The sequence below is a fragment of the Seriola aureovittata genome, chromosome 5, assembly GCF_021018895.1.
Source record: "Seriola aureovittata isolate HTS-2021-v1 ecotype China chromosome 5, ASM2101889v1, whole genome shotgun sequence".
Classification (NCBI taxonomy): Eukaryota; Metazoa; Chordata; class Actinopteri; order Carangiformes; family Carangidae; genus Seriola; species Seriola aureovittata.
In genome coordinates, this window is record NC_079368.1 from 23,035,571 (window position 1) to 23,063,428 (window position 27,858).

Here is a 27,858-nt window from a genome sequence, read left to right on the forward strand (position 1 = left end):
CATGTGTTGGTGTGTCACATGCACACGTTTTAATAATTAGCGCATAACAGGACTGTGGTGTATGGATAGGTGCTTACCGTGTCAAAACAATTTGAAGTTTGGCGTGAAGCAAGCCGTGTGTTTCAGCTTGTATGTGCAAACAGAGCAATATGTATGTTGGTGTGTGTAAGTGTGTGTGTATGAGTCAGTGTGTGTTGCCTTTGTTTCTGCAAACTCATTCCCCCAGGGTCCCCTCTGTCCTCTCAGTGACAACCTGACTGTATTCTTGACAGCACACACACACACACACACACACACACACACACACACACACACACACACACACATGGATTCACTTGCCTTGTGTGTGTTTGCTTTGAAGTCAGTGTTGATAAAAAAAAAATTAAAAAATGTGTGAGGAGGAAAATCAAAACTGAGAAACTCTCATTTACATTCATGTCATTTGTAAAATGTTGTCAATTTGGCTCACACGTGGCCAATACAGCTGAAGGGGAGCCTGGTACAACACTATTATCTTTTCAAAACTGAATTAAATTGAAGTTGAATTGTTGCACCAAGCCTGTGTGCTGTTTGTCTAGGCCCATGTCTCAGTGTGTAAATTATAGCTCCAGCCAATTTGGTCTCCATGCAAGTTGTAACTATATTTGTGTTTTCACATTTTGTGTTCCTGTGTCGGCATTACTGTGTGTGTCTCTGTGTGAGAATGAATTACGTTGTTTGCATATAATGCCTAGTCTCTACTGTGCAAAGTAAAAAAAATAATAATAATAAGTGAGAGAGAGTGAGTTTTTTCTGTATGGGTCTGTTTTTGTCAGTCTATTATCTCAGAGCTGGTTAACATGATGCATTTCTCAATTTCATCCATATTTTATGTTGTGTGTGCGTGTGTTCTGGTTACTCAGTGGGGGTCACAGCTGGAACTGAAATATCAGCCGGTTTGAACATACGTTTTACACAGTGTACATCTATGTGGAAATGCTTTTTTTCATATCTTGAAAGTGCTTATTTGCCTCAATGTGAGTTTGTGTGCCGAGGGTCGTGTATGACAGCAGTGTTTTAAACTGCACAAAAGCTGCTAAAATATCATTCAATCTGTCATTAACACAGTTGACCATTACGCAATTAACGAGGGACATTTTTATCACATTTGACTGGAATTTTATAAATGCAAGAACGCCTGTTATTAAAGTGTCTCATCAAGCCAACCGTATTGCTCTTTCATCTGTTCATTAATTATGGTATATATTGGCATATTTAAAATCATGGCATTTGATCTGAAGCAAACGTATCGCAGAGAGAGAAAAGAAACATGAGAAACTATATAAAAAGTAGATCAACAGTTCGCCAAAGTAAAATAGACTAAAACACAATAGCCTATTTTTGCTACTTTAGCTGAAGTTGCCTGCTACTGATAACATGTACTGTACATGTTCCTTCATATGCTGCATCAACAAGACCAGTTCTGAAGTATTTAGCACCTTACTCTCTTATAATGTGGATAAATCCAACGCACTGTGCTTGTAGAGATTTTAAATAGAACCTGATTTCCTTCTCTCTCTCTCAATCATCTTTTTTTCCCCATTTCCCTTCACACTATAGGGTCCGTACAAGCTAAACCGGGTTAAAAAGACACAGTGGGTACGTGTTGGATGAATGGATGTTCGCGTGTGTGCAACCAAGTGCACATTGAGGTGTTGAAATGAAATGCACAATATTTAATTTCCTTCCGCTATGGGGTCTGTCGGTCAAAACAACATCAAAAGACTGAGTTTAGTTACTGGGTTTTCTTCACCAGCATTGCAGTCATTGCAGTCATTGCAGTCGGCTTCTCCTGATTGGGATTAGTGTCAATCGCTTGGATGAGCCGAATTATCCATAGAGGTGTCCTGCTCTGCAAAAACAAGTGGACCAGGTGATTAAATCCAGTAAAAACACTGAATAAAGCAGTTTGACCTTAAAACTGTGTGTTTTTCTGAAGCTGTTCAGAACTGCTGCTAACGTTTGCTCAGCTTGTTTCTCTGATAAGTCAAGATCCAGACGTCCAATGTCTAAAATCCTTCATCTGGTTAAAATACATAGTTAAAAACAACCAAAATCTAAAAAGGGAATGGAAAAAATGTGCCTGAAAAATGGCCAAATTTGACCACTATTGGCAAACATTGACAGGTGACTGTTATCATGATAGGATTTTTTTAGGTTTGAAAATTACTGGAAACATTTGGGATCATGAAAGTAAACAACTCAACAAAATATGTCACATGGTCTAGATGTTTTTAGAAAATTTAATGTTAAAAAGTTTCATATTACACCTTTAACTGTGAATGGCTGACAGACTGGCCGGGGGGGGGGGCACACACAAAATGCGCACACTCACACACACACGGTTCGGGGGTTGTCTTAAGCCAAACTGACAGGGATTGTTTGCGACGGTGCGTTGCATCTCTGCGTCCAGCACACGCACACATGCACACACACATACATACATACACACTCTCAGTCACACACAAACACACACACACAGAGTGAAGGTGAAGGTAGGTGATGGCTGTGACAGTGTGTTGTCGGCCTGTGGTTCCGCCTGGCATCGTCTTGCCTTTACTTCTGTCTTTCTGTTGCAGCTAACACGTCGCTGACAGCTGTGTGTGTGTGTGTGTGGGTGTGTGCGTGTGTGGTTGTGTGTGTGTGTGTGTGTGTGTGTGTGTGTGTGTGTGTGGGTGGGTGTAAGAGTTTCCATGTGATGCTTTCAATCTCTGTCTCTCTTTGTAACTTATCTTTATGCTTTCTACCTGTCTTCAAATTCCATCTATCTATCTATCTATCTATCTACCCATCTACCCATCTATCTATCTATCTATCTATCTATCTATCTATCTATCTATCTATCTATTTTGAAGTAGTGTATCAGGTATTTCTCTGTTAAATCCCTGTGTCTCTCTCTGTGTAACGCTCATACACACACACCTGCTGTCAGCTACTGGCTGTGCAGGTGCTGAGGGGAAATGCTGTAAGTGACAACTTCCTCTGAGCAAAAAGAGAAAAATTGTTCCTTCACCTTTTTTCTTGTTCTCCTCCCTTTTCCATCCTTTCTTTCCTACCTTGTATTCTCCCAGGGGATGTTTCTTCTTGCCAGCGGTGCATGTCTGTATATGTGTGTGTGTGTGTGTGTGTGTGTGTGTGTGTGTGTGTGCGTGCGTGCGTGCGTGCGTGCGTGCGTGCGTGCGTGTGCGTGCGTGTGCGTGCGTGTGTGTGTGTTTTTGTTCTCTATTGTCCTTTGAATTTCCCCCGAGACCACCACTTTCCTACAGTACACTTTGATAAGACAACGTGTCCTCACTGCACTTGCTACACTGTGTGTATGTGTGTGTGTTTGTGTATGTTTAAGGATCGTGTGCGTATGTGTGTGTGTGTTTTTGAGGGTGACATAAAGAAAGATTTACTTTTAACTACCGCCTGTTTCTCCTCAGGAGGACAGCGCAGTGAGAGGTCAGCTACAGGGTTTGAATTACAGAGGAGCCACGGGGAGCTGAACTCCCCTGAACACAATATAAGTTTTGGAGAAAAGTGGAATTCTTCATAACCAACCATCTCACTCATCTTTATTTCAAATATAATTTATACTTACTGATGAATATTGCAACATTTAAATTCAAACTCCAAAGGGAAAACTGGAGCAAAATCTCTCTCTCCAGAAAGTCAATCTAATCAGTTTCACTTTCAAATCACATGCTCTGGTGATAATCTGGTGTGTGTGTGTGTGTGTATGTGGAATACACTGGGTGCTGCAATGAAACTAGTTAACTGTGAGAGTTGACTTAATCAGTCAAGCAATGGTGTGTGTGTGTGTGTGTGTGTGTGTGTGTGTGTGTGTGTGTGTGTGTGTGTGTGTGTGTGTGTGTGTGTGTGTGTGTGTGTGTGTGTGTGTGTGTGTGTGTGTGTGTGTGTGTGTGTAAGAAACAGTTCAAACACTATGTGTGTCTGTTATTAAAGCAATGAAAGAGAGATGGAGGGGTCCTTGACTGCGTGTCTGCTTCTATGACAAGGCTAGTGTCTCTGGGTGTGTTTGTGTGTGTGTGTGTGTGTGTGTGTGTGTGTGCCTTGTGCTGTCCCCTGGGTCAATGCTCATGTAACAAATGATTGATACACACACACACACACACACACACAGACACACAAATGCACAGAGAGAGAGAGAATATAAGACTAAAAGCAAAGCCAGTGAATTCATAAGTTTCTCTTTATATGTGCATACATTTGTATCATGATTTCTTTTACTGTTCAATGTTTCCCTGTCTCTTCGTGCCTGTCTTCTTTTCTACAGCTGTGGTCATAGTTCTGTGAGGCTGTACTCACAGCAAACAGAGGTGCTTTGAGCCAAAGGTTCACGTCAGCATGCTAAGTCAGAAAATTCAGGAAGATTCATCCTCTGGGGGCCATGAATATAGGTTAACAAATCATGGCAATCAATCAAATAGTGTATAAAATGTGTGGATGTTTCAGTCTGTATAAAGCTGTTGGACTGACGACCATCATTGCATTCCTCAGAGTCACACCACTATCATGGCTTAAAATCCAGGCAAAGAGACAGACAGACAATAAAACAGAAAGGTGACTAAGCAAAGAAGTGAATCAGTGAAGCTGCAAACAGCATTTTATCTCAGTTGACCCGGCCTGGAAACCAAATCATTTAATTGATGGCTAAATAGATAAACAGAGAAAAAAAAAGTCAATCATCTCTGCTAATCAGCTCTGAGACTCCAGAAGGGCCAAACCAGTTACACATGAGTGTAAGAAATGAGTCCAGCCAGCATGTCTCGCAAGACACTCATTGCTGCCAGGAGTATATCTTTTTATCTTGGTTTATAGGCTAAACCAGTCCAGCCTCCCCAGGCAGCGAAACATTCACTATCAAAAAGATGTGTATCTGACTTTCTCTCCGTGTAGTAAGCTATCTATATCAATTGTCTAGCTACACAGGTGACTCGGGGAAAAAAGTCCACCTTCAGATGTTGTAGACCCTTGAAGCGTTCAAAGAGTTGTTTTGTAATGGATAGCTGTAATTTATGTTTTGTGGTGTAACCACTTTTCTTCATCCTGCCTCTTGCGCTTTCGCCTCAGATCGGATTTTCTAAAGATATCCAGAATGCCTTTCTACAGCCCTCAAAGCACAGGTCTAAGCCTGTTACTGTATGTTCACTCTATGTTTTAATGTGGTTGTGGCTGCACTTACATTTTAAACACTGCCTGTGTCATGGATGCGTTGCATTTATGTCTTGATTTTTGGCTATGATGAGATTTTAAAAAACATGAATTCCAGCCAAATTTAGATTACAACTGCCAGATTTGAATCTGATCAAAATACATTTTTTCCTTCAAAATTATTTCTTTATTCTGTAACATTACTCTGAACATAATCCAGCCAGTGATCCATCCATTTTCTGCCGCTTATTCGGGGTCAGGTTGCGGTGGCAGCAGGCTAAGCAGGGTATTCCAGTCGTGCCTCTCTCCAGCAACATTTGCCACCTCCTCCTGGGGGATGTTGAGGAGTTCCCAGGGCATGTGGCATATGTAATCCCTCCAGCAAGTTGTGGGTCTACCTCAGGGTCTCTTCCCAGTTGGACGTTTCCAGAGAAACTCCAAAGGACGGCGCCCAGGAGGCATCCTAATCAGATGCCCGAACCACCTCAACTGGCTCCTTTTGACGTGAAGGAGCAGCGACTCTGCTCTGAGCTCCCTCCGGACGAGCTCCTTACCCTATCTCTAAAGCCGAGCCCGGCCACCCTGAGGAGGAAACCCATTTCAGCCACTTGTATCAGCGATCTCATTCTTTCGGTCACTATCCAAACCTCATAACCATAGGTGAGGGTTGTAACAAAGATCTACTGGTGAATCGAGAGCTCTAACTTTGTTTCCTGCAGAATGTATTGGCTGTCGCAGTTTAGTTGTATGCATTCATAATTTCTAGGAGACATGGTTGCATCCTCTCATGCACACTCTCTCTGTTGCTCCCTTCTTCTGTTATTTCTTTTCTAGCATCTCTTTTCTACATCATAACATAAAATCAAATTCCTATGCTTAGAAAATCTATGCCGTGTCCTAACTGCATATAATCCTAGTTGGCAAAAGGGTCAGAAAACCAGGTCACAGGACTCATGTTGACCCACTCAGACCAACACTGTAAACCTGAATCACTGTGTCAATAGCAGCCGTAACAGCTGAAGGTCAGCGTTGCCTGAAGGAAAACACAGTGAGAGATGGTGAGAAAGTGTGAACTTCTGCAGTGGTTTTGTTTGGTTGGTTTTGAGTGTTGGGGAACAATGTTCTGGTCCTTGTGTGTGTATCTGTGTGTGTGTGTGTGTGTGTGTGTGTGTGTGTGTGTGTGTGTGTGTGTGTGTGTGTGTGTGTGTGTGTGTGTGTGTGTGTGTGTGTGTGTGTGAGAGAATATGTGTGTATGTCTGAGAGTATGTGTGTATGCACTAGAGGACAGTGTAATATTGTTTTGGAGCCTTGTGGTTGGGACGGAGCTAACACCTGAGTGAACCTGTCACTGCAGACACATTGCTTTTTCAGCTCCAGCGATTACACTGCACCCAAACACACTCAACATTTTTGTGGGTGGCTCTTTGTACGTGTGTGAATGTGTGGGTATGTGTGAAACAGAAGGGAGAAGTGTGTTGCTTGTGCATTGCCTGCGCGCATGTGTCTGTGAGTGTGAGAGAGACAGGAGCAGAGTGTGAGAGTGACAGAGCATTGTGTCTCTGTGTGTAAGTGTCTACACTTTTGCTGAATTTTAAGTTCCTCCCTGGAAAATGTGAAATAGGGCTACTGATACTGTGTCCTTTCAGGTTAAACAACAAGTTGTACTGATGGGTGTGTGCACACATACAAACACACACACATACAACATGGTGGACCTCACCAAAAAATTAAGGAATTCTCATTAATTCAACTGAAAAAAAAACATGTGGACAGGGACTTGACTTGACTGATGAGAGGGTGGTTGGAGTGAAAAAGAAACAGAGTGATACTTGTTGTAGAAACATAACTTATAACTTATCTTATAACACAACTTAACTTATACTTTATGTCGCATTCATGTCATATTGGAGTTAACGTTGCCTTAAAACAAGCCGTCAGGACTTGCGTAAATTTGTGATGTCACAACAAAGCAGTCACCACTCTCAGCTGTGCCCCAAGCCCCGCTCACCTGGACCCACCATTCAGCCTTGCAGGATTTGGTTTCTCTGAGTGTTTACCTGTAATCTACTATATTTTTGTTTGATCACTCAGAATACAGTCAGCCAATCAGAAGAGAGGCTCAGAACCTCTCTTCTGATTGGCTCACGAAACTGTTTTTACTCAAGCTCCAGAGAGAAACCTGAGGGAGGAGATGTAAAACCACATTGACATTGTTTTTGGTGCTTAAAACCACAAATATACCTTCTTATGGATCCACACTTTAAATAAAACACAGAAAAAGTGTGAAATATAGGGCCTTTAATCAAAGTGTTTTTGTTGCCTAAACCTCTGTTGCTCTGATGTGAACCCTAGTCTTTGGTGTGTCTGTGACAGTCGAGCGCTTGTACGCCCACCATCCACCACAACTTCCTCTGAGCAACTCCACTGCTGTTAATAAATGTAGCACTTGAGGCATTGAAAAATATATGTTGCTTCTGAACATAATACAGCCAGTGATTTTGTTTCCTACAAAACATATTTGCTTTTGCTTTTAACTGTCTCTGAAACATAATATTTTTAGCAGACAGGGTTGAATATAGAGTTGGTTATACAAGTGCCTGAAAGTCAAACATTAATGCCTCATGTTTGCCAAAGTCCATCATTCAAGAGTAATTAAACTTTTGGATATGGATTATTGGATATGCTGCTATATTGTCAACGTGCAGTGCAGTCATAAAGGCTCCTGAGCTGTTGCCTGAACGTGAGAATCTTTCCCATCTCTACCTTCCATCCCATGTGACGTAAACGTGGCATTAATAATAAGTTCTATAACATGAAGACATGTCATGAGACATGAACAGCTACAGTACGATGAAGTCCTGCGACCTACAACTCAAAACGTAGCTCAACTCATTGACTTGGGGTCCAGGTTGGGCCATTTTGTTGTGTGTATTTTCAGGCTCTGGTTGAGTTCACCGGGTCATTTTCAAATGTAATGAATTTAATGAAGTGGACTCTCTGTGGAGCTCCCTCTCTGTTACTCTGTGCCATGAGAAAAGAGCAGCTTGCCACTGCTCACTAACAGCCAGTAATGGATGAAATAAAGCAAAGACATTAAAACGGAGCCACAGGTAGGCCTGTGCATTTTAGGAACATAATGACTGGCTTGTACGATTGTGTCTGCTCACAGATCTGTTCTGAATTATGACTGTTTGAAGTGCAGATGGATAAAAAAGATAGAAAGTTGTGGATTTATCAGTCACATTCATCAAAGCTACCAGCTAACCACTGGTTTACTAAGCTAATGATGGGCTGGGGGCTGATAGAATTGAGATTATTCACTATTATTTTGTATTTGTAAGAAAGTCTTCCATGTGAAAAAAGCAAGAAAATAAGAGCACACCTTTTAAAAGTTGAAAATAGGGACGACTATAATTTGATGTCAGGTTGGGTTTGGTAAAAAAAAAAAACGGAGGGGCGGACAGACAAATCGAGACAGACCAAAGAAAAGCAAGTATGATGGAGGGATGTGGAAGAGGTCAAGGAGAGCTGACACCCATCAGTTCTCTCTCCTTAATCTATCTGTGTAAGACATCGCTCAGTCCCTTCTCCCTCGATACACACACACACACACACACACACAAAGAGACACGCCAGATATCACAGACCCTCAGCAATTGGCTTTGTCATGACCTTTAACCCCTATAAATCTGTGGGTGTGTACGTGTGTGTGTGTCTGTAAGATCAGGCTGTAAAATGTCGACTCAAAAATCAATTTACAGCTGCTTACCTACTCTCTTTCTAATTCATGTTCCACTAGCTGCTGCTGTGCGTGTGTGTGCATGTTTGCGTGTGTGCATGCATGCGTGCGTGTGTGTTAGTGTGCGCATGTATGTGTGTGTCTGCGGAGGCTGTTACAGGGAATTATTTAAAAAATAGAGAGATTTTTCAGTCCTTAAACTGTATCTAAATTATGTTCAGAGCACCTTTATTGATGCTGTGAAACCGTGTCGACTGTGTGTTGAATGTTTATCTCCAAAATCCCACCCAGGAGACCTTTTGTGTTCCACTCACTGTGAATTGTAAGTGGGTATATTTCACTGCTATCTTGACCGGGGAAAATGTAATGTCACATTTCAGATAATGTTTTTCTTTTTTTTTTCTTTTTTCTTTATTTAAGACCCGCTGTTTTTCTTTTGCTCTGTGTGCAACAGCTTGAAGTGGCAGAAACACAACATTTTATTGCTTTGTGTGGACGTTTTAATTTGTCGTAGACTTTTTTCAGTCATTTATTCGGTAACTCATTCTGAAGCTGACCACAGTCCTTCGCTACCGAGGGCTTGACTTCCACATACAGCGCCAACTCTAACTATGACATAGCTGTCTCAATTTGTGTGGTGATAAATAATAGAGTGGGAGGTGGCTCACACTAGCAGCAGATAGAATCAGGATGTCTGACAGGCAGGGAGCAAAGCAGGTAATGGCAGTCTAAACAGTTATGAGGTCGTGATGTGAAGAAGGAATCCAAGTTGTCAAAATGACATGCAGACAAATTTCTGCATGCAGGAAATCAGAACATAGATACAGAAGTGGAAGTGAAGGAAAGGAGATTAAGTAGATGGAAGATGTATATTTTGCATTAGTTGCATTAGTTTTCAAGGTAGAGAGTGAGAATCTAAAAGTGGTTAGATTATGGAGATTTTAACTACATATTATTATTTTAATGGTTTTGGGATATTACATTTACAACACACTACACAGATGGTAGACTCACTGATTGCTCAACTCACACATCATTGGCACATTTTGATGATGACAACACATCACATGTGGGTTTCTTTCCCCTGAATTTAAGGCCATTTACCATTATCTGTGACTGAGAATTGTTCTATCAAGAATAAGTGGACATGAAAGTTGTGTTGACCCAGTTTGCCACTGCTATCGTACACTGCACTTTACTTCCAAGGGGTTATCTGCCAATCTTAAGATGTGGCCAGCTACTGTGCCATTGTCTTCCTCAGATGGAAGATTTCTGTACATTTTGCTTTTCATTTTGTGGCACAGTAGGTGTCAGCAATTTAGCAATCATTGCTGAATGCATCTACAATGTATTTCAAAATAACAAATGTCTGTTGGTCCTGCATATGAGAGAGGAGGGAGGACGTTTTTGCAGAAAAGACCAATTATAATTTTGGTGTTCACAGGAAATGTGTGTAACATCCGTATTGTGTTTGTGTATCAGTTGCCTACAAATCATCCTACAAAGACAATTACCATATCAGAATCTTACTATCAACTTCTCCCTGTTTTTGTAGATTGGAAAACCCGTCATATGAGGTGATGCAGCTGGACTTTGAGGTGGATAACTTGATCAACCTGGTGCCAACCCAGACTCTACACTGGAACGTGGAGTACCCAGCCAGCACACAGACAATTTCCAGGCAAACAGAGAAAGTCTCACACCTCTACATCAGCAACGCTGACATACAGGGCATCGTACCGCTGGCTGAGGTAAGGAACGTCTTGACAGATACAGATATCTGTCAGCATACACACTGACATGCCCAGCAGTGCACATTTCTTATCCTGTAGCAGACTCCATTTCTCCCCGTTTCGTTTCCTCATCCTTCTCCTCCTCCTCCTCCTCCTCCTCCTCCTCCTCCTAACCTTCCTGCTGATACCCCCAGCCCATCCCCTTCCTCCAGGGTGATCAAAGCTGTAAAGGTCAGCTTGTTTACCCCCTCCCATTGCTACAAGCCTCCTGGTCACACAGACACAGCAGGTCTCGCCCTCACAGGGTTTCAACATGACAAGTGGCCTCACAAATATAGACACACAACCACGCAGGTACAGCACATATGAACATGCGGGCAGACCCACACACTGAGAACCCCAAAGTGCAATGCAAATTCATACACACAGACTCACATTGCAATTGCAATCATGCACAAAAATTCCCAGACACACCTACCTTCATGCACAAATGCGTCCCCTGTGCATGTGTCATGCTGGCAGGTGTCATTCCTGGTGAGACTCAAAAACATAAATGCCTCTTTAGATCTTAAAAAGCTGCTTTCCATAACCGAACCGCAACCTTCATTTTTGACACTTTGAGAATCACTTACCAAGAATTTTTTAGTGCACAACAAAATGAATAAAACCTGAAATATAGTTATTATTTCCTTACTACTAAATCATTTGATGTAATCAAATTACCAATAACAACACTATAATGCAACTTATCTAAGAAAGGTATGGCTAGCATGTGCTTTAAGGAGGGGTTCTCAAACTCTTTCACATCAAGGACCCCTAAACTGACACAAATTAGACCAAAAACTCCAATCTGATAAGATTTATGCTTTTAGATGTTTTATGATCGAAAGTGTTTGAAGCCCATGACCAAAATAGTCACACATTCTGTCATTGTTTGACTTATGGATGGAATTAAAGTGAAAATAAATGATTCCCCTTATTGCTGGGGACCACCAGGAACCCCCTGAAGGACCTCTGGGGGTTATGGGAACCCAACTTTGAGAACCACTGTTGTAAGGCACATTCTGCTAATATTATACCCATAACATTAAGCCCCCGTGATGATAAACAACAAACAATGGACTAATCCTGAAAAAAGCAATGTATACACTTAATGCATGAAAAATCTTGAAATGTTTAATTCTAGGCTGCAGCATATGAAAATAAAACAGCTTCTAACTAAAATAAGATTAAAACTGAACTTTTATGAAATGCAAATGTTTGCTGTCCAGATTTCCCTCGAGGGAGAAAACCCATGAGGTTAAATTTAAAGCTTTCTGACTGTAAACCAGAACAACCCTTTACAAAAGAATAAAGTGAAGGAAAAGATTACTTTAAAATTCTTCATGAATCTGCAGCATTTCTAATCAGATAAAACCCCACCATTACTTCATAACATTCCCAGATCAAAACTGACACATCCCTAAACAGACACCGCTGCAACGAAGAACCTCGGGCTAAAAAGTGAGGAGGATGCTGCTTTTCAAAATGCTCCCTGTTCCATTACCACTGAGGTAGAGCTAATCTGGCCTGATAGCCCTCCTTCAAACAGCAAAGCCCTGGTGAGAAAACCCAATTTTGTTCAGGGCTTCTGCAACCCCCTGTCTTTTGCACACAGTGGAAAAAGCGAGCTTGAAACCATCATTTCAAATAGCAGTGCTGTTTGGATTTTTGCTACCTTTTTTTCTTTTTAAATGGGGGCAGTGTGAATGGAGCTCTGGGATGAGTAATGCTATATCTAATTCTCCTGTATTCATGACAACAGAAGGGTTTGAATGTATTTTTTCAGTTAAGATATACAGAATGTACTATATATACAGTACAATGAGATCAATAGTTCCTGTGTGACCCTTGAGCTTTAGGTGTATTCATTTGTAAATTCACAAATCTCGAAACTCATGGTTGCTGCATAGATCTTACCAGTAAAACAGAAGGGAGGTATAAATGGAAGATCATTTGAGATGGGTGAAAATGTCTTGGTAGGGACAGTTCAGCAACACATTGACATTGTGGACACATGTCCCTGCTGCTCACACCCAAATCTCCACCCATAGTAATTTCCATTGTGCAAAACATGTTTTTGTTCCATCTCAGAAAAGAATTGATTTCATCCTCTTCTTCTGATTTGTTATACAGATGAATAAAAAGTGGTTTACTCAGTGATTTATTTCAGTGGAAATTATGTTTACCACCAACATCTTCTTCACTCCAGATATTCAGCTTTCTAACACCGCACAGACGTCTCAGGGAGGCGGTAAGGCTGGATGATGGACATACAAACATAGGGCTTTTGTTCCATATGGTTAGGTGTAGGGCACGAGAAGTTAACACAGGTCAAGGGTAGGTGAAGGTCATAGTTTTGCCTAAACACTGAGAAAGTTAAAACGTCTTATCTGATGTTATCATTGATTTTATCAGTGTTTAAGCAAGTTAACAGTGTTTCCCCTTAGTTTAACCAAGTGCTTTGAGTTGCCAAGACATAGTAATAGTCTAGTGTTAAACATGGTTTAATGCAACAAGTGAATATTGTAGGGAACATGTTACAGATATGTTTGTTAAAAGCCTTTTGGTACAAGGTGGTACAAAACATAATTGTTTCTTTCAAGATGTATTTGCTGTTGTAGCGTATAAACATATATTCTGCTACTCCTGAAGCCACACACACACACACACACACAAATACACACAAAAATACATATATTGTTAAATACACACCCAGTTTCACTTTGTCTCCTATCATATCTTTTTTTTTTGCCTCTCTCCTTTGGGTAAAAGCATCAAAATAGCTGTTATTACAAATTATTAGGGCCTCCTGATTTGTTTACCAGAACCACTGACCAGGTGTTGGTTGGTTGTTTAAGGTGCCTGCCACTGAGAGGGGGTCTCTGTGAAAAGTCACTGAGATGAAAGCGCCAACTCTTCTGGGTCTTTGGGAGAATGAAGGAAAAGGAATGAAATTATGAGCTAGTATCTTCAAAGAGACCTGGATGTAAAAGCCTTTCACAAAGTCTTGCCTCCTCCTTCTCAAACAATTCCATAATGGAGGATTGGAAGGAAACTTCAGCATCACACGTGCAAAGCATGTAACAAAATGTGGGATCTTTACAGCTGTCACATATTTAAATAGCCTAAAAAAAACTCACATAATGCCATCAGGAGTACTCAGCGCTGGCTTTGAAACATCCTCTCACCGTCTGATCTGTTGAGTGATTCTACTCCGTCATCATCCACCATCTCCCAAATCAAAAGTCAGCTTATCAACAGTGCCATTGTGGTAGTGTGGTAGGTTCTCTCTTTACAAGGCAAAAAATGAAAACCAGAACACTGCCTGTCATTACCGAGCACCTCTCCGACATTTTCCTCCTAATTCTGCATATCCATTAAGGTTCTGGTCTCTTGGCTGAGCGGGAAAAGAAAGAGGCCCTCTTCAGGAAGCGAGGAATTATTAGGAGTAATTTGTCTCCTGCGGGGGCTGAAAAATTGGTTTCATCTTTTAGAGAGGAGAGGAGAGGAGAGGTGAGGAGAAGAGAGAGGGTAAAGAGTTAGGGAGAGAGGGAGGGGGGTGAGACAAAAAGATAGACTGACAGAAAGAGATGGACAGAAGTGAGATTTGATCATGGGAGAATTAGATTAGACTATTCATTTATTGTCAGCTGCATGGTTTCATGTGCGTTGTCTTTGCTAATATTGTCAATAACATGACTACGCTGTTAACATTATTCCATTTAGTGACAGATTTTCTCATAACGCTCTCATCTGGTGCACCGTTTTTGCAAATAGTCAAACAAAAATGACATGAAAGAAAGCGATATTAACAATAATCAGCTCCAGTTTCTAGCCCTAAACTAGCTAAATAAATAGAAAGGTAATTGCATTGTACCACACCACACTGTGCTGTGTCAGTTCCTCCTATCAGGTAATTCACGGAGCCTTTGCTGAGTAGCAGCAAAGTGGGGAGTTTGAGTTCTTTTGCCTAAGAACAGTGGGGTGGAGCAGGAGAAATGCAAACTTGTCAGAGAAGTGAAAATGTGGATTTTCTGCTCTGAAAAGTGGAGTCGCCGTCACCTTTTGAATGGCAGTGCCACAGCAGCAGCTCGTCATTGAGCAGAATTGATTCTGTGCCTGCTTTTCAATCATGGCGGTTTCCTTTTATTTAACCCAGACACCCCTCTCAAATTTGATTCTGAACATTTTTTTAAACATGATGAAGCTCGATTCATTTGGCGCTGCAGCTAAAAAAGGAAGCTCAAATACACCCCATTCATAGTTGCATGGAGGCAGTTAATCCACCACCATTTGCCACACACAATAAACAGCTCCGGCAATTCCACTGTTGTTTTTAAATGCAATTGTTTTGTCCTGCTCTGACTATATTCCTATTGGAGTCTGTGAATTTTTTATTACAGATTGCATTCTCAGTGGCTGCGGATATCACACAGTCTGTCTGGAAGAGCCACAGATTATGTCAGCATGTCCCTAGATGTAATTGTCAATGGCCCAGTCGCATGAGTTGAAAAGTTACAGTATTAGTTGCATAGTTCAATAGCGTGCTGCAGGGATGATGTATTTTTTTTGGCCAACCCAGACGTTAGCATTACAGTGATAAAGAGAATCAAGTTTTTCCATAAGATTTTGGATTATTGCAGAAAATAAGCTCGTGACAAACACATGTTTATACAGGTTTTTGTTCAGCAAGACAGTCCTAGCCTAAATACAAAGGAGTTAAAAGCTAATGTTAGGTTATAAACGAACTACACCACGGTCACATGACTTCAACGTCACCACTGCTAAGCTTCCAACTCATAGTTTGGTTTACCTCCTCTACTAAAGCCTTTCCTCTTACAAAGTTAGTAATAGTTTGCAGCAGTGTGAGTATAAATATAATGAGGCTGTTAAGGTGGACTGGTGGGTAGATTGGATTCTGTGTTCAGCGTGATGACATCTAGCATCCCTGACAACCTCTGTAGGATCAATTAGCCACTTTGTATCAAGCCACCTTATTTAAGACACATAAATGCTATCAGGAAGAGAAGAAATCAGGACTGTGGCATTTACTGATGTGTTTGAAGTCGTAGAATGAAACATGAAATTGTCTTGACCTTGGGTTAACCACAAACCGTATTTCAGGCATTTAACCAAAAACCCATTCAAAAAACCCTATAGCCTTCAGGACAAGGGAACCGGAGGTACTAAAATGCTTACTTATTTCGCGGTATTAGGACTCATTCCTGTAGCACTCTATATAAAATTTTGACACATATGTAGAGTTGGACATTTCAAAAATAAATAGCACACACATAGTTCTAACACTGCACCACCACCTCCAGCAACATTTAGCCAGTAATCTTTATTTTACAACAAGTCCTCAAACCTAAACTATCATATAGGTCTTTTGTCCCTGTCCACAGATACAACCCAAACAAGCATAGGTACCCGATTCATTGTCATGGAAATAATGAAAAACATACGGTCGAAGTTGAGGAAAGGTCACAGTTTGGTTAGGTTTAGGGAGAAAAAAATTACTTGGTTGGGTTTAGAAAATTAGCGTGGTTTGGCTTCAAATAAGTACGTATTTAATGTTAGAGCAACGCACCTTCATCATCATGGTTACAATGATAAACACTGATCTCATGAGATGTTAACATCAGCTTAATTTCAGTGTCAAGCAAAAAAACACTTCTACTTCATGCAGCATGGAGAAACAGACACATTTCATTGTCAGTGGTTGTCTGGGGTGGACATTTCCCTTATATATTCACTCATGTGGAAAAGATGGAGGGGGATATCTGCTGTTAACCTTGTTACGTTTGAAAATGAATGACACCTGGAGCAAAATGACTACTTCATACACACACATGTACATGCTAGAGGATAACCATGTATCTCTTGTCTCCCTCAGGCCTTCCTCTTGCAGATAATGAAAATGCTAAAGTTCATTTCCCACATTTTGGTCACCTGATTTTAAAATCCTTTGTTATTCATTTCATTTAGGTGGTGCAAATTACTGGAAGACAGATCTTCCCAAATTCATTGTCTCCCCCATGGGGTGTATAGATTTGGCCAATGTTGAGCTCAGTGTGTACTGTACATAGAAGGCTTAGGGCTTGCTATCAATAATCAGTGATCACGGTCAGGAGAAAAAGAGTATACAGTGGTAGTGGTGAGACTGTCTGAGCTGTCTGAGCTTCAGCACCACGGACAGCATCACAGTCTGTACTAAGCTGTAGCATCAGAATCCTAACGGGACATAGTTTTGTGTTTGTGTTAATGCAATAAATATTTGCTAAAAATGAAAACTCCTGCCCCTGGATAGTTCTGTGCATCAATCTTTCGACTTTACCTAGTTTACAGGGACCCCATCTCTGTGATGTAACTTCTGAATCAACATGAGAGAAAATAATGGAGACAAATGGAAAGAGAAAGACAAGCTGTTTTATTGGCCAGGGGAAAAAACAGAATGAACAGGGAGGTCAGAAATGGGCCTGCTATACTTCCCTTGCTCTTAGAGAGATATTTTAGTGGCTGATAAATTGGATCAGTAATAATGTTGTTTTATATTTCCTACAAGTGCCATTACACACCTCTAGAATGAGGCTGACACTCCCTATTAGAGAGAGAGAGAGAGAGAAATGTTTCCTGCTTTCTAGTAAATCAGTGTCATTTGAATACATTAAATTATAATGTGTGTTTCACACATTAGTAGCAATGTTTCTAAATATCAAGTTTCAACTGGCAGAGGAAGTCAGACAAAGACAGTTATTGTCCACCTACATGTGCTGTTTGATCTGTGTTATTTAATTGTAATTTTACCTGTGCTCTTTTTTGTGTATATATTCATCTTGTGTTGTGGAAAAGTGGAGATGAGGAAGACAAAAGAAAATCCTCATCCTCATCTTATTCTCCTCTGTTTCTTACGTCTTCCTCTTCTTTCTCGTCATCTCCTCAACACTTTCACCCAACTCTTTGCCCTCTGTCTCTTTCCCCCTCCCTTCTCAATTCTCTTTTTTTTTGTTTTTCTCCCCATCTCCTTTTCTCTCTGTCTCCCCTTGTCTCTTCTTCATCCCTACCCCCTCTCCACAGAGTTTCACCTCTCTCTGAGGCTTTGCTATGTGATTAATTCTTAATTGGAACACTTGTTTATCTTTGTTGCTCGAAGATGCCTGAGAGTTTTACTTCTCAATGGGCTGTGTATCTGTGTGTGTTTGTGTGTCTGTGTGTGTATCTGTGTGTGTGTGTGTGTGTGTGTGTGTGTGTGTATGAACGCGCTTGTATGTGTGTGTATGCGCTTGTATGTGTGTGTATGCATGTGTGTGTGTGTGTGTGTGTGTGTGTGTGCGCGCGCACCTCTTTAGCAGAACAGTTATGCTAAGTGGCTCCTCAATTTGCCTCTTCTGATTGGTTCTCTGTATAAGGAAGTCAGTTTGTGGGAACAGGGATGTGTTGATGAAAGGAGACACACACATGCACACACAAACAGTGTTTTCAAACTCAGTTATAGATTTACCATTTTCACGGTCTGGATGTTTATTAAAAACAACCTTTTTCTCTCCCTATCACTTTACCACTTCACCACTTTTTTTCTACTGGGTCTCAATCTATTGTTTTCTCAATTTCCCTGTTTTCTCTGTGCGTGCACGCGCGTGTGTGTGTGTGTGTGTCGGCAATGGTGTAAATACCTTAGCTTGCTAATTTATACTGACATTAAGCAAGACACTGTGGAATCAATCTCACAAGCACACTCCCCAGGTTCTCTCTCTTTGTTCTGAGACACACACACTGTTACAAGCATCTTTGTTTAGAAGGAAAATTACTTGCATATTTCCTTTTATGACACATAAAATCTTGTTAGTTTGAATAGAAGAATATTTTGCAAGGCAATTATCAAATCTGCTTCATGATATTCATTCACACTGAGGAGATTTTCACTGTAAACCCTTTTCTGTTGAGGGTTTGTAATAATTGTTTGACATTTCTGGCTATTAACCTCCAGATCTACTATTTTACTCACTGCTGTATGTCCTTCTAGTTTGCAGAAAAGCTAGCAAGTTTTCATCCTTGTTTTTTTCACCCATGACCCTGCACTTCTCTTCAGTTACAGCATTTGGTTGTTACAAGCCTTCGAACACCCAATTAATCAACACACATGACACATTCTGTGTGTGTGTGTGTGTGTGTGTGTGTGTGTGTGTGTGAGTGTATGAATGTGTATGTATTTGGGTCACTGAGATCTTGCATGTCCTAGGTTCCAGGTTCATTTCCATACCAAGCGGCTCTGGCTCGCTCCAATCAGTCAACAGGAAGAGGAGTAAAAAGGGGGGGGGCAATAGAGCAATAAAGTTAGACTTTTAGATATTTACAAAGTGAAAGAGACAAGCAAGATAAAGCGACATCTGCTCTAGACGGTTTGTATTGAGAAGAATAAGCTTTGGCTCCTCTTTAAACTTTTAAGTTGCACAAGACATTTGCTTGATATTAAGCAAATTCAAGCAGCTGCAAGCAAACCTCATGTCTTTCATTGCATATTTTGCATTGTGAAAAAAAATATCTCCATTGCTTTATAGCCATAACAACAATGTTTGAACCAAATGTTTGTGAAAACTACATTTCCAAACTTCTCAAACAACTTTGCAAAGAAGACGGTGGTGATGGCAAAAACACAATTTCTACATCCTTTGTTGTGATAAGTGACTGTATCAAAACAGGCTTTAATTTAGTCAGTGCACTACTACTGTTTATTTTGTACACGAGGGAGGAATGGAAGAAAAATAGATGCATGCTACTTCTTACTTATACATAATGAACACTTAATCTCCTCTGCTCTCTCTATGTTGTATGGTTAAAAACAGCAAAGATCAAAATAAATTACTGGGCCAAACAGGGGTGCGTCAGGTTCCAAAGGGTCACCGAGCAAAACAAAGACTTTTAATTTCACTCTGATTTCATCCATTATAATTACTCCCTTGTGGAGGTTGTAATATTTATTTTTTTGTTTTTTTTAAACATTATCTCTCCAGGTGAGGGATAACTAATCATGCGCCAACAAGCGCTGAATATGTGCAGGTTTTGAATCCAACCAAACATTACTGTCGAGCTCATTTTTAGGGAAGTGGAATCACCCACTGTAGTTTGTGGTTTGAATTTTTAAAAAGACCCACATGGAACCCGCTGAGATTTAGGAGGTCTGCCACATGAAAATGAAGGAACCACTCGAGAGCAAGGAGAGATAAAGTGAGACAAAATGAGAAGTGGAGGGAGACAAAAAGCTCTCATTTTCTGACAAGATCCGCTGATTTGACTTTTGCTTCTTTCTTTTTTTCATGAACCAAATCAGAAACAGAGAACAGCCTCCTTCATGCTCAGTTACATTTAATCCCACCCGGGAGCTGCTAAGTCCAACCACGACATCCTCATGGGCCGCTAAAGCAGCTGCACTGAAGCAGCTGGAGACTGAGTGCTGTGCTCAAGTGTTCACGAGCAGCAATCTAAAGGGCAGAGGAGAGTCTTGCCACCAGGGTGAGAGCTTGGGGTTAAAACTAGCGAGTGTACAAACCCACCATTTTACAACATTTGGGTCGATAGTCATCCCACACATCGATGAAAAGGAATAAAAAGGAAGAGAAACAACAAACAGGTAAACTCAGAAGACAGAGAGAGATGGAAACTGATAGTAAGGTAAGGAAGTATCCTTCCTACCCAATTAGCTGAAAGTCTCCTTCATGTGAAATTAGCCCAGTGAAAGAAGTGGGCGAGAAACAGACAGACTAGTCAGGATTGACTAGTTTAAAATAGGCAGGATGAGGGGGTGGCAAAAGAGGGTAAGAAGAGAGGGAAAGGGAGAGAGGTTAAATGGATAGACGTAGGCAGGAAAGAGAATAGACAGAAAGAGGGAGGGGTTTGACTAATTGATAGAAGCGAAAAAAAGGGTGAGTCAAAGGGAAAGAAGGATTGAGAAATAAAGAGAGGGCAAAGAAAGGGGGAGCACGAGGAGGAGGAAATTAGACAAGCTAAAATGGTAGAAGTGGGTGTAGAAGAGAGAGAGAGAGAGAGAGTGAGTGTGCCACAGAGAGAGAAAAATGGAGAGAAAGAGAAGGGCCTGGCGGAGGTGCAGAGCACCATGTAATAGTCCCTTGGAAGTCCTGGGCAGCACAGAGGAAGAGAGAAAAGGGCGAGAGACACAGGGAAGGAGAAACAGAGAGAGAGGAGACGAGAGCGGGGCAGTTCTAATGCAATTAGGGGTCTGGAAATTGAAAGTACAATTCTCCCTGGGATCTTTGCAAGAATGGTAAGTGTGTGTTTCTCTCCACGTGCGTGTGTGCGTGTGTGTGTGTGTGTGCTTCTTTCTCTCTCTCTCTCTCTCTCTCTCTCTCTCTCTCTCTCTCTCTTTCTGTCTATGTGTGTGTGTGTGTGTGTGTGTGTGTGTGGTTGGATGGGCTGTTAGCTTTCATATCTACCAAATGTCTTCATCCCCTCTCCCTCCTGTTCTATCTCTTCGTCTCTCCCCCCTCTCTCAATTTCACTACTCAAAATTACTCTCTCCTCTTAGTCCTCCATTTAATTTCATGCCCCCCCCCCTCCTCTTCCTTCCCTCTCTCTGGCTCCATCCATCCATGTATGTCCCACTCTTCATTCCCCTCCATTTCTCTCTGCATTTCTGCTTTTCATTAATTTGTGAAGAGGAAAGCAAACTGTCAGCTGCTTTTTACATTTACATTTTGTATTTCAGATATTTAGCTGATGCTTTTATCCATTTTGACTTGGCCCTAAGTGCCACAGAAGTACAAATTTCATTTTTTTTTGGATCACTACAAACTGAAGAAGACAAGAAATAAATGTGTTAATTTTGAGGTCTTTGTGCAACCACACACACTGTTTAGCAGCAGTGCTTTTAGGAATACGGATCCAATTCTAACTAGTGTGATGTGATCTGTTTATCACAATATGTTCACTATAATTCCCTGGCCTTTCTGTTTATTTTATGTAGTTACATTTTGATATAGTGTTATTAGCTGATAATTAAAGACGCTTACATATAGACAAAAACATTCAGTGAGCAACAGTGCTGTGGACGGAAACGTCTTGTGGATGAGAGAGGTCAGGGGGGAATGGCCAGGCTCATTGGAGCTGACAGAAAGGCTACAGTAACTCAGATCACCACACTTTACAAGTATGGTGATCAGAAAAGCATCTCAGAAAGCACAACATGTTGAACCTTGAGGCGGAAGAGCTACATCGACCACTCTCTTTGGTGAGGCTGCAGATGACACAGACTCACCAGAAAGGCGAGGAAAAACCTAGCCTTGTCTAATGAATCTGGATTTCTACTGAGGCATGCAAATAATAGGGTCAGAATTTGGCATCAAGGGTCAAAGTGTAATGGTGTGGTGAATGTTCTTCGAATCCTGAATACCAATCAATCATGGTTTGAATGTCACAGCCTATTGTTGCTGACCGTGTGCATCCATTCATGGCCGGTTTACCATCTTCTAATAGTTATTTTTCCAGGATGATAATGCACCATGTCGCAAAGCAAAAGTTGTCTCAAGCTGGTTTCATGTACTTGACATTTTGGGACGTGGTAAAATGAATGTGCAGCTTATAAATGTGCAAGAATGGTGTGATGGTCATGTCGCCATGGAGCAAAGTCTCAGAGGAATGTTTCCAACATCTTGTGGAATCCATGCCATGAAGAACTGAAGGGCTGTTTTGAGAACAAAGGGAGGCCTTACTCACAATTAGTATGGTGATCCTAATAAAGTGCTCAGTGAGTGTAATTGTTCACAAACACTCAATATTAATCCACCCATATTTTTCCTTGATAATTGACTTTTCCGGAAAGGCTTAAAACAACACCAGTGTCTCTGGCTAATTACCTGTTCTAATTAGCAGTGTGTGTAATAACCACTGGCAAATCGAAACACTGTCCCCAGGAACACACTCTTTTTGGCGCTTGTGTCCATAGGTGTGTTTTTGTGTGTATGAACTTTTTTTGTGTGTGAGTGTTTGTTCACAGGTTGAACTTTTGCTTGCCGTTCTGGCAGCGGAACAGGAAGGAAGTAGGTTATGCGTGTGATAATTGCCCCAGCAACAGGGTGGTTGACTCCCAAATACCCCCACAGGCTCGTTAGCGTCTCATTAGCATAGGCAATTAGCGTCATGACAGACAGGCAGGTGGGACAGCATGACATTGGCAGTACAGGTGAAGAGGTTTAGAATACGCTTCTCTAGAGAGAGTCTGTGAAAACAGAGGATGTGAGTTGTGAAGTATCCCTCGACCTTACTGACGGGTGTGATTTGATCTACGGTATATTCAACACGGTCAACCTTCAAGCGATGTTCAGTCCCTGGTTGGTCTGTAATTGGCATAAGCTGGCCTCACTGTTACTGGATAACTGCTATGGCACAAAGAGAGCACCACAAACAGGAGGATGTTTTCTGAAAAATAAAATCAAAAACTAGTTATGATTATGCAATAAAAAAAAGGAAGAAAGAAAGAAAGAAATGGACAAACAAAAGCAAAAAATTGAAGTAGCAATAAAAGTTGTTGTACAAACATTGTACTTTGTAAACCGCACAGTCATATGTGCATCTGTCACTATTTGGAGTTTAAGCTTGATATTCTCCGGCTTGTTGTACAGTATCTCTCTGTGAACTTAAGAAATTAAATAAATGCAGATGTAGAGCTGATGTATTTCGTTCCCACCACAACCCAAACTTTGCTCTCCATGCTCGCAGTGTGACCAGAGGGAAGTAGATTAGTTCGTATAAAGTTAACAGTGATATATATATCTTGTTGTTAAGATATTAGACAAAGTGAAATAAAATAAAAAAAATACATGTTTCAAGCTCTGATCCTGTATTGCTGTGTTAATTGTTCCATTATATACTTTATATTACAAAATTTTTTTTTTATATAAAAATACTTTTCCTTTCTTTTCTTGTAAAATCATCTAATTGTCATCTGAGTGCATATACATAAATGTATCCAATCAAATGTGATTTTAGGAGGAGCTTTCATAAATAAACTCTGTCCACATATCCTGTTTCACTGTAAAGTATGTCACATTATGGAAGGTGAAGTCTAACGGCCATTTCACAGTCAGTATGAGGGAAGTTTCATGAGTGTAAGTGCTCTTTCTGAGCACTACCCTGCCTCAAATTCACACAACTACACACTTTCACACTTGGGAGGTACCTGATACAATCACAGCCTCACACTGTTGTCCACCCACCAGCTGGGTGCTTATTACCTTGAAGTTATCAATTGGACATGTTTCATCACACAGTGTGTGGTTGAATTAGTCACACAAGGATCAACAGTACCTTCAAAACCACCATCCCGTTCCACGCCTGCCCTCAGCTCTCATCAGACCTGTACTCCTACACATATTATGCTGTGCCTAGTTCATACAATTATGCCCAATAATAAGTGACATAGCAAACCAAAGCTTGGAAGTGTTGGCAGCTGCAGTGAAATGCTGTGTGGGGGTGGAATATGTATTTAAACACAACACAATATTCATAATAATAATATGAAAAATAAATACGCTGTTGTCTGCTTGATATTTACAATGTGACAAGTGACAAATCACCAGACGACAGATTTCACAGAACCATAGAATAAAGTATGGAAGTCAAACTTTAGGTTTAGACAACTAAAGAGCTTTGATTAAGGTTAGCAAAGGATTGTGGTTTTAGCTACATGCAATTAAACACATGGTGTCTGAAGTCACTGCATTGAACCAGACCACGATCTTTGCCCAACCTTAACAAAGTGCTGTGAGTTCCTATACATAACCATAGTAAAGTTCAGTAATGATGTAGTCGCTACATGTTGTGCTACAAAATCAGCTATTATTGTTCTCAACTGTGAACATTTAACTGATACGTTCATTATCAACATATTTGCAACTTGCCAAATACAGCAAAAACATGTTTTTATTACATTAATAGAAAATGTAATCCAGTTGCAATTATGTTTCCTACAAAACAGATTTCCTGCTGCAGTTGAGTTGTTTATAATCTCAATTTCTTTTCCAATGAACATGACTGTGATTGGTTTTGTTTTTGTTTTTGTTTTTTAATTTCAAAAGTGCAACATTTTTTGGTGCTTTTTTTGATCCCATACATAATACCCCATTCATTAGCTTTTACATTATTTTACAATGCATGTTCGGCAGCTCTAAGGTGTGAACATGTAATGAAAGCAGACAAGCTCAATCAATAATTTTCCCAAGGAAATGTGGGGGAAAAATTCATGCATAACATTGCACTAATAATCTTTTGATTCCATAGTGAAAAACACATTGGTTAAAGAAGTCTTAAAATAACTCCCAGTGAAAGACTGGAAATTTGGCTCATGCTCAGTGAGTCTGAAGTCTTATAGATCACAAGAAACATTTCAGCGTTTGGCCAAAGCCTGAAGTAATTACTCTGTCTAACAAATAGATTTGATACTAGTACACACACAAACACACACACACACACACACACACACACACACACACACACACACACACACACACACACACACACACACACACTTATACACTCATACACTCACAAGTATAAAAAATGGCATAGGCACACACTCAAACATGCACACAGCCACACACAACTGTGTTGCAGCCAAATAAATGAGCCGACACTCCTCGGGCCTAATAGTCTGGTTGTAATTAACATTGTCATAGTGATAATAGCCATTTATCCCTGACATATCACACACACACACATACACAGTCTCTCTCTCTCACACACACACAGTCCAAAACCTCTATCTTGTCTAGGCAGCTCGCCCAGCTGTCATCTCCCTCATCTGTCTCTCTCCCTCCCACCTCTCCTCCTTTTTTCCCCTCCTCCTCTTCTTCAGTATTTAGACCTCACCATTTTCTTGTTTTCACATTTCCCTTTTACCCTTATAATATGGGTATTTCCCATACCCCTCTCCCTTCCTCCACTCCTCCTTATCTCCTCTTCAATATTTGTACAGTCTTCTTTCTCTCTCTCTTTTCACTCATCATCTCCCACCATTTCTCTCACTCGCTTTTCAATATTCAAACCACATTCCTCTTACTTTCTTCTTTCTTCAACCTTCCCGTTACTCAGTCGGTCTGTTTCTGTCTCACATTACGACTTTCTTTCTTTTGGGCATGCTGTGTTCACACCACAGCAGAATATAGTCGGCAGGAAACTGGGTGTTTGTTGTTTTCAATCAGAGAATGACATTTGACAACTTCTCTGGAAGAAGTGTTGCTCTAAGATGTTGAGACAAAAACAAGTTTTCTGCCTCCCTTGCCGTCTAGCACAAAGAACAAAAGACTGGTACAGGTTTGGTAGGCAAGGCATGGACTCAAAATGAGATTCCACAGGAAGGCTAAAGGTTAAAAGGCTCCTTACTGGTGGATCCGGAAGACTTCAGTTTGCAACAAGCATGGTTTTAATCAGGCGGACCAGCAGACAGCAGGACATCCAGGAAAACAGTTTTCAGGCTAACAGGTGAGCAGGTAATGGGTCCAGGCATACAAAGGTAGAGAGTAATTTATAGCTGACCTGCACTGAGGTTGATTGAGATTGAGATGTAACAGGAAGGTGATCAGGTGACCCCAGTAAGAGAGGGTGAAACCTCACTGAGGGGGTGACTGCAGGATGAGAAATGGCAAAATCTGAAAAAAAAAAAGTAGAAGAAGAAAGTTTGAATCTGTGTTCCATCTCTTTAAAAGGTGAATATGTAGAAGAGGTGGACGATCATCTGCTTATACTATGCTTTTATCAATCATGCAAAATTCCAAATTAAATTAAAAGTAACACAGTACATGGCTTTTTAATGTCTCCTTAATTTCCCTCTCATTGTTTGATTGCAGTATTAAAGCAACTAATCTCTTCTTTATAACAGTTACCATGGCAACAATTTGTGTCTAAGTGTTTTTGGTTGACAGATCCCCAATCATACCAACTAGTATTATTGGCATTTTTTTTGAGGGTGATGTATGAAATGTGATGCATCAGACGCACCACGCACTTCCTTTGCACACACTGTTTCATCTCAACATTGAAATACAACCACACGCTGTGATTCACACACATGCACACACTCTCTGTGTTCATAGACATGAGGAATTGATGTGATATTGATGATACAACGGTTTGCATATTAGAGAGCCGGTCTCTAATTATTTTAGTAAACAGTATTGACTTTTGTGGCACCGGGTAGCCGCTCTGCTGATTCACAATATCAGCTAAAGTCGAGGTTCATTTGCTTCAACAAGACCTAAAACAAAACAAGACTTAAAACAAAAACAAGCTGTTTCCAGGACTTCTCTCCCAGAAGAGAAAGGGGAGGCACATTTTGAAAGAAAAATAGAATTAAAAGCTGAAAATACAAACTTTCCCAATAAGCACTGCTGCATGCTACTTGACAGCAGTTCACAATCTAAATAACAATTTAAAGTAAAGGTTTGATAGCTGGTCTCTGGACTTCTACTTTCAGCAGTGGCCAAACAGCTACATTCCTCTTTTCTAAACTTTAATCACTTGCCTCAGGGTAGTGGGCAAGCTTAATTTCCTGCTGTCTTTTTGTACCAGGAATACTTGACTTAGTAGGGATGATAATGAAGAAGATAATAAAGTAATGTTTTCCAAGTTGAACTGTTTTTCTCTAAAGCAGTTAGTTCTCTTTGGCTGTGTGGGAGAGCAGCGGTGCACAGTAAATAGTGGCTGTCCTTGCCTTACAAAAGATCCCGCAGCTCAACTTATCCAGTATCAGGAAGTATTTCTTTTGGTGCATGATGGTTTCATCATTTGTTCAAATGTAATATATATATAATATTATGTAAGGGGGCGGCACAATAGTGCAGTGGTTAGCACTGTGGCCTCACAGTAAGCAGGTTCTCGTGCCTGCATGGGTTTCTTCCAGGTACTCCTCCAAAGACATGCTACTTAGGTGAAAGTCAATGTGAATGTGAATGGTTGTTTATGTTTATATGTCTTGCCTTCACCCAATGTCAGCTCGGATTGGCTCTAGCCCGCGACCCTAAAAGGATAATCATTGAATAATGTAAATATTATGTAATTATAAGCTTCTTGCAGTTTTTCAAATAATTATTGTCCTCCCAAGTAAAACCTCGGCACTGGTCACTACAGTGACTTTGACACCAG

General features: G+C 40.7%; 1 protein-coding gene across 2 annotated transcripts in view; it reads left to right on the forward strand.

Moving 5' to 3' along the window:
* Positions 1 to 27,858, forward strand: part of si:dkey-215k6.1 (transmembrane protein 132D) — a 259,302-nt gene that overhangs the window by 176,072 nt on the left and 55,372 nt on the right. For both annotated transcript variants that reach the window (XM_056375613.1, XM_056375611.1), the window contains one exon: positions 10,491 to 10,686. In XM_056375613.1, coding sequence (XP_056231588.1) covers positions 10,491 to 10,686 — 196 coding nt within the window. The remainder of the gene's footprint in view (positions 1 to 10,490; positions 10,687 to 27,858) is intronic.